At 37.1% G+C, this 8,024-nt stretch overlaps 1 protein-coding gene across 1 annotated transcript in view; it reads left to right on the top strand.

The window, feature by feature from the left end:
- Positions 1 to 4,312: 4,312 nt before the first annotated feature.
- The window catches only part of LOC104619473 (mirror-image polydactyly gene 1 protein homolog), a gene marked incomplete at its 3' end in the record, with an annotated part of 68,805 nt that continues 65,093 nt past the window's right edge, over positions 4,313 to 8,024 (top strand). The window contains exon 1 of the mRNA XM_010285363.1: positions 4,313 to 4,419. Coding sequence (XP_010283665.1) covers positions 4,313 to 4,419 — 107 coding nt within the window. The remainder of the gene's footprint in view (positions 4,420 to 8,024) is intronic.

Here is an 8,024-nt window from a genome sequence, read left to right as displayed (position 1 = left end):
CGAGTTAACCACTTCCCTGGGCAGCCTGTTACAATGCTTGACAACTCTTTCAGTGAAAAATTTTTTCCTAATGTCCAGCCTAAACCTCCCCTGGCACAACTTGAGGCCATTTCCTCTTGTCCCATGACTTGTTACTTGGGAGAAGAGACTGACACCCACCTCACTACAACCTCGTTTCAGGTAGTTGTAGAGAGTTGTAAGGTCTCCCCTCAGCCTCCTTTTCTACAGACTAAATAACCTCAGTTCCCTCAGCCATTCCTCATAGGATTTATTCTCTAGACCCTTCACCAGCTTTGTTGCTCTTCTTTGGACACATGTTCTGAAGTGTGTCATTCCTCTGTAGCTCCCTCCACTTCTCACTTACAAGAATGAAGTTACTACTCGTAGTCAGTGAAGGCACTATGTACTGGATCTAGTTGCTAGATTTAAAAAAAAATAGAAGTTAAGGAGAGACTATATGTTTATTTAGTCGAAATGTATGTCTGTGTCCACACCTGAGCAACACTGTCCCAATGCTCTTACGGCTGTGCAAGCGTAGTTTAGGGAGTAATTATACTTTTAGTGAAACGATAGCTTTCTCCTCAGATAGTCATCTAAGAAAATGACAGCTTAGTTAATTCTCTTGTAAAGAACAAATCTGGCTGGTCTGGAATCAATGTTGTTTTCTCTGCTTTTTTTAGCTTGTAAAATTTCAGGTGACATGGTCTCTTCCGCAGCTGAAGTGCATACTCTTGAACGTGAGTGGATAAATAATTTGGGATAGAACTAGTGCACTGGATATATTGGTTTACAGCAGCAGTGGAGGTGCATTTGTATTTTCATGCTGTTCAGAACAGTCTGAGAGGTATATAACCTGTGCAGCTCTATTTCCCTGCAAGAGACCAATGGGCCCTTCTCAGTCCCCACGCACAGGACTGGGTCTTGAAAGGTTGGCACGTTTCTGACAGGCCTCTGCATGTTCAGTGCTTGTGATAGATCCTGGTTGGGCTCCAATATCCACACTGTTTGTAGCCTTTATGCTTTTTATTTTTAGTGCATTTGCTGTCAGGAAAAATGGCGCTATTTGAAGGTACTTTGAGAAATGTGACTTGGCTGGATAAACTGAGTTTCTCTGCTTCAGTGTGGTTTGTTGCCTCCTTTTCTTCAATAAGTCCCTGTTCAATCTTCCTTCTTTCTGTGAAGGCACCCAACCAATTAAATTGGAATGCTTTTGGCAAGAGAAATATCATTTCTGCTTAATGCTATTACTTATACTAGTGGTTTATGAATCTGGCACTAAGTTACCACTTCTCATTTTTATGGACATATATTGCTTTTATGGTAAAATCTAGGCTAACAACTTATTTCTGTGAAAAAAGAATGTATGATTTGGGGATTTGGGAATTTCAAGATATTGAATATACTATACAATGAATTATGCAAACATAAGCACTGTAGACTCAAATTGGTTTTGAATCATTTCCATAGCTTTGGAGCTCTTTGGTCACAGGGACTTTTTCTTAAGTTTGGGAGGGGGACGGATTTTGTGGGGGTTGAGGCAAATGCTTTCAGAAAGGCAGGTGAAATATGTGTATCAATGTTCCAGTTCTGCTTTACTGAGGGGCGGTGTGCAAACCAGCATTCAGCATTTGGCCTAATGCCACATCATCCAGTCAGGTAGCAAACTGGAAAAAACAGGGTGCTCGAGACAAGCAGTGCTCAAAGTGCTGCGCTGATGCTGCTGTTGCACTGTTTCCTCCCTATTGGCATCCTGCCTGTCTGCCACATGGGTCGCCTTTGGTTATGCCTCACTGCTGTTTTGTTTGGTTGGTTTTTTTCCCTGCTCTGCTATCCTAGCCTGTAAAGTAGAAAGCAACACAGAATTTAGTGTCTTGTAGGAATACTAGTTCTGATCGCTTTGTCTTATTGCAATCCTTAGAAGAAAATAGGTAGGCAGCAAGTGACCTGGGAATATCATCCAGTTCACACCTCTGCTCAGAACGGGGTCATCTCCAAAGTTAGATCAGGTTGCTATATTCAGATGAGTTTTGGACATATCCAGCAATGGAGATTCTGTAACCTCTCTGAGCAACTTGTTCCAGTAATCTTTCTCGCTGTGAAAAATCTCTTACACATAAGTCTCAAAGTTTTCGATGTTACAACTTGTCTCCAAGAGAAGAATCTGTCCCCGTCTTCTCTATATTTGCTGACAAGGTGGCTAAAACCCAATAAAATTCCCTGTTAGCCTTCTCTTCTTAAAACCAACTGATTGGACTCCTTCAAATTCCTCATAAGTCATGTGCCGCAGACCCCTAGTCATCTTGACGGCTCTCTGCTGGACTTGCTTCACGATATCCATGAGAGAGTCAGACTGGATACAGCACTTCAGATGTGGTCTCACAAGAGCCACATAGAGGGGATTAATCACTGCCCTTTGTCTGCTGGCCGTGATCCTGTCAATGGAGCATAATATGCAGGTAGCCCTGACAGCCACGTAGTGCTGATTCTACTAAAAAATTCTATTAACTATTATTTTGGCTACAGAGAAGACAACAGCTGGTTTAAAATATATGTATTTTTCCTTATTCTTAAATGCTATGGAAATCGCAATCTGGTTGTAAACTGTTTAGAAATGGAGATCTGGCTGCCTAAGTGATATATAAGAATTGATTTATAAGACCAGTGACATGTTTACAACAAAGCTGCAGGATGGCTAAATGAATTGGCTATTTAACACTTGATCAAAGCATATCATAGTTTCATTATTAGAGTGAAAATCATGTTAATGGAAGTGTCACAGAAGAAATCTGTTTCACAGAATGCACACCAAGATGAGAAAAGCTGGAAAAAAAGGAGACACGGTCTATGACAAGATACTCTGCACTTTTCTTTGTTTTCAAAGAGGTGGTGGGCAGGGGGAGAAGGAAAGGGTATATATTGTCAGAGAAGACAAAACTAAAGAAAAAGACAAGAAATGTAGGACAAAGGACAGCTAAAACCTGGGAAAGAAGAGAAGTGAGCAGGTTGAAGGTTGTTTAAAAGATAAAATACAAACGAAGATTGTTATTTTGGTTGTTAATGGAGGAGAGAGAATATAACAGAAGGGAGAAGAGAGATGGGGCTGTCGGTGATCTAATATGCACGTAAAACATTTCCTGGCATGCATAAAGAGAAAATTGAGCCTTGAAGACACTGAACTAATAGCAGAAATTAGGGAGAAAAAATAAAGAGAAAAGCACATGTCCTTTATCCAATTAAATTTAATTCAGGAATAGGCAAAAACCTGTTGTAAACCGGTTGAAACTGCATTTTTATGCCTTCTCTCTTGCCTTTGTCAAAAGCATGACATGGAGAACTTGACTTAGTGTATGCCATCATTAAAAGCATCAGATGCAAATTCTTTAATGAAAATGTGGAGAAGCTGCTGCAGCAATGGAGTAAAAATACCTGAGCCCTGGTTCTCTGCATCTTTTCTGATTTATGCAGGTTTGTTGGAAGCAACTGCAAATGTCTCATCTCCTTTTGGGCCAAGAATCAGTAGGGGAGGAAAGCTGGGGATTATGACATGACTCTGCCCTCTGGGAAATGTTTTTATCAAGCTTTCAGATAATGCAATTTTTTCTATAAACTGAAATCTTCAAGTCTTTATAGCAGTGCTGGACTTCTAAATTTGAAGCACTACTTATGCTGCATTCATCCATGCAGGGGGTTAGTCCACTTGCCTATCTTTTATATTCTTTTAAAAAGAAACAGAATATTTTGCATGAACTACTTGTATTTAAAAGCATATAAAAGTAATAGAATACAGTAAAATAAGTACCTCTGTAATCAAATACCAAAAGTATATTTAATTTCACAGCTTTCAAATATCTAATAGATGGGTGTTATTCTGCATTTCACAAACACATGAAGTGGCTATTTCAGTTGTTTTTTGACTAGTATTTTTATAACTGTCCAAAGCTAATTTTAACTTATTTTGGGTTGTCTTAGATTTCTGATTTGCCATAAAGTTTCTTAAGGTAGAGAGGAAATGTGACTCTTGTGGAGAAGTGTATCATTGGATCAAAACTTGGCGCCCACCTCAGCTAAGAAAGTTAAGTCTGTTTCTTCCCTAGGGAAATGCTTCTAGAAGGTAACTTTTTTATGTAGTGTACACTCCTAAATTAGGTGGGTTTTTTTAGTTTAGCTTGCCCTGAGGCAAAACGTTTCAAGATACTTTAGGAGAACCTGGTAATCTAATTAATCTTATGAAAATAGTACTAAAATTTGTTCTTTATTTCCTCATCCATAAAAGTATATGGCTCCCTTACGTAGCTCTATCCCTGCACTCTCAATGGCAACTGTCAACTGCATCATTAAGGGGGTCAAAGACTGGCTTGGTGCCATTACAAGGAGTGGAGGGTACTGGCCTCTTGTTCCACCAGAGGCAGAGCAGGTGAGGTAGCCCTCCTTGTGGAAAAACTCTTCCATGATCTGAGGACTTTTTGTGAAGAAGAGGTGAATTTGCTAAACACCAGCAAACATTTGCTTCCTGTGGCAGTGGCTGAGGCCATGATTCAGTAGTTGTCTTCAAAACTTGTCAAGGCAAGACCAAGGAATGGGGGTTTACAGTCATCAGAGTTCCATATGGAAGGGCCTCAACAGCCTTTCGGTTCCTGGGGAGGGGGGAGTCAGTAACTGAACTCCAGCTTAGAACATGGACTTCCTGATCTTCTGCCCAGGGAGGGACAGCGTTGGCAGCTACAGCAGACTATCACTAATGTAAATACCCAGTGTCAACATTACTGTTCAGCTGGTTGATAGTTGGTGTTATTGTGGGGTGCTCCCTTTTGTATAACAGATATTCTGCAGGCACTCTGGATTTTTTTCCTTTGAAAGTGGAAATACGCTACAGCTGCAATAAAAGGTATGCAGAATTGCACACATAAAGCACTGTGTGCTTCCTACCTCACAGATGTATGTTATTTTTATATACCTCTTGTTTTTATTTAATTCATATTAAGTGTTTGTGTTGATGAGTGATTAAAACGGGGACTGGGATACCATCCTTTTGAAGCCATTATTTTATGTAGTATTTTTTTTCTCCTAAAATCCATTCATATTCCAGGGTACTGCAAGGCAAAATATTTTGATGGTCATCTTTGCAAAATATATCCCTGAATGAATGAGGAAGTAGTAATTTTAGTTAGTGCTATATAAAAAAAAAAAAGTGAAGGCAGTGCAATGAGCTTAGTTTTCCATTTCTGTCTGCCATAGATGAAAATAATTCAAACATATAAGCATGGAATGAAGTTGACAGTTTGAAACTGTGACTTCATGAGTCTCGTAGAATAATGTTAAAATTTATTCTGTGCTTCAGTTTGACATTCTTTAGAAAAAAGTTGTTTTTGCTGAAGTACAAGCCAGTTAAGTTAATGCTGTTTTTCACTGGGCATCCATGCTAGACTAAGATGTTCAGGTATTTCATATGTATGCTTATATAATTAAGCATCCACTCATTTTTTTTCTTTTTGTGAAATACTTCTGCAAACCAGCACTCCATATATGAACCATTAAGATCATATCATCTGTTGTTTAAGGTAAGGATAAGGACAGACATTATTATTTTATAATAGATTCTTAATCCTTTATTCTGTGAAGTGTTGATGTTTTCATTAGAGTTAAAATATGTTTCCTGTTTACAGAAAGCCTGAAATCTCAATATGTGGTCGTATCAATTTTAATTATTTGAATCATTAGAACATGTAATTTTTTGCTTAAGGGTACATGAATGTACTATTGAATCTGCTTTTTAAGGTTTTTTCCAGTTTAATGTCTAAATCCAAATTCATAAAGAGTTGGAAAAATGAGATGTCTGAGCTATAGGATTCACAGGGATTTTATATGAAGCCTATTTAATCAGGATAACACTGTTATTAATATTCATAAAGTCAGCTGGAACACAAATGACAGACTATGGAGCCTAAAATTTTTTACTTGTGAATTTATTAAAAGCAGCTTAAAAAATTAATGGAATTTAAGTAAAGTTGACGAAAATGAAAATCTTATGTTAGCAGAAAAAAAATCTTTATTAGAACTTTCTCTAAGACCATCTTGCATTGATATCTTTGACAGATTTCATTGGTACTTAAAGAAGGAAGATGCATGAATGGTCATTTAAAAGGATTTAAACACATTGGCACATTAATTTTTACATGAATAATAAGTAGTTTCCAAAAGCAATTAACTTACAGTGTACAAGATTTGAATAGAAAAATAGGACTGTGACATCAAAGGGCAAAGAAAATGTGCTGTACATTTTAAACTTTTAATAATATGACTTCTTAAAATAATGTATTTCACTTCCACAGTAGGTAGAGTAACAGTGAAGGTATTTGTGTACAGCTTGGGTTTGTTTTGAAATACACCAAGATCTGGAACAAAGAAATGTTTTGCTGCCAAAGTGCTATGGATAAAGAACAATTTCAGCCTTTTACAGTGATCAGGTGCTTTTGAATCAAGCTTGCCTACAGTCAGCTTCTCTGTGTGGAAGATGGTCGTGTACTGACCACAGCGTATGATTTTTCTCCCATGCTGCTGTCTGCACTACTGGAAAGCATTTGTTATTTCTGTAGAGGGCAAAATAGGTGGATCTGAGATTTCTTTCTTTAGTAGGAAGATACTGGTTAATATATAATCATATTTGTAGGTGGTTTTGTAGTTGAATATCTAGTGTGATTTTTTACGTGATTATTGCATATCATATTCAACAGATAAGGAAAAAAAATTTTTGCTTTCTTTGCATGATATTCAAGTAGTAGTCTTAACGCTAGCACAGGTTGATAAATAGGTAGTGAATGAAGAAATTAACTCTAGATTTAAAATTAAGTGTAGATTTTGGGTTACAGTTTCATTTTATATTTTCCGTTTTGTCTCTGTATACCAGTACACTTCATTTTAATCTCCAGCTTGAATTTCTTTTGAGTATTTGATTGATTATTAAAGGATTGTCTTCAAATGAAAGTAAAGAACAGCTTTGAAGTAGTTGTATTTAATTTTTCTGATGATTCCTCCTGGGAAAGCCTTCATGGCCACCTTCTGATTGTTGTTGATGTGGCAAAGTTTAACACTGTCCTGAATAATGATGGTTCCACAAGTTTTGGTTCTAAAAATACCTTATATTTGAAGTACCTACTGTAAAGGTATATCTTGAATGATTGTAATGTGTTGTGTGTAAGTTAGATACCTATTGCAGTGTTTGTGTTCAGAACAACCGATTTACATATGGCTATATTCCAGATAACGTATGGAATATTTTGTTGTTCTGTTTATTAATGTTTTTATTTCTAATAACAGGGAAAGTATACTGCAAACCCTAGGGAGCCCCAAAAGATCTTTCTGTTTGACTTTAATCGATAGGTTGCCTTAATCTGATATCAACAATGTTTTTATTTTTTGTATGCATAAACCAGAAAATTCCTATTAATTTGCAGAATATGTTTCACCTATGAAGACAAAGTCTGTAAAATGAGCCTCTTGGTTTGTCTCCAATTAGTCCTGTGCCATAGTCTATTATTTCCAGGAGAGGGCAGCGTTTTCCTATGTCAGGTACCTGAAGGCACATGCCCTGCTTAGACTGTCAATGTTTCTTGTAATTACTCCCAGTATATTTGTTGCTTGCTTATGAATTAACTTGCATTTATGGAACTAAATCATTCCAATCATTTAATTACACCTGAGGAGCTGAACTATAATTGCTTGCTTCCAACTAGGATCTGATATGGCTTGAGCAGTATTAATTTGGTGTTTACTTTTCTGAGTGCTAAAAGCATTAAAATGATTGTGCAATGGGATTACATTTTACTAATTGCTGGCATTCATTAGCTGGGTAAATGGCGAGGAAGAATGACTGTATATTGTGGAGGGATAAAATTATGGTTTTAAATAGTATATTACTAGGCACATTAAGGCCCTAAGACATGTTTTAAAATACTCCAGAGGTTATTAAATACCGTATTTTCTTCATGTCTTGCTATATGAATATCTTATTACAATACTGCAATTAT

Source organism: Phaethon lepturus, unplaced genomic scaffold (genome assembly GCF_000687285.1).
Source record: "Phaethon lepturus isolate BGI_N335 unplaced genomic scaffold, ASM68728v1 scaffold9044, whole genome shotgun sequence".
Taxonomy (NCBI): Eukaryota; Metazoa; Chordata; class Aves; order Phaethontiformes; family Phaethontidae; genus Phaethon; species Phaethon lepturus.
This window is presented reverse-complemented; position numbering and strand designations above follow the sequence as displayed.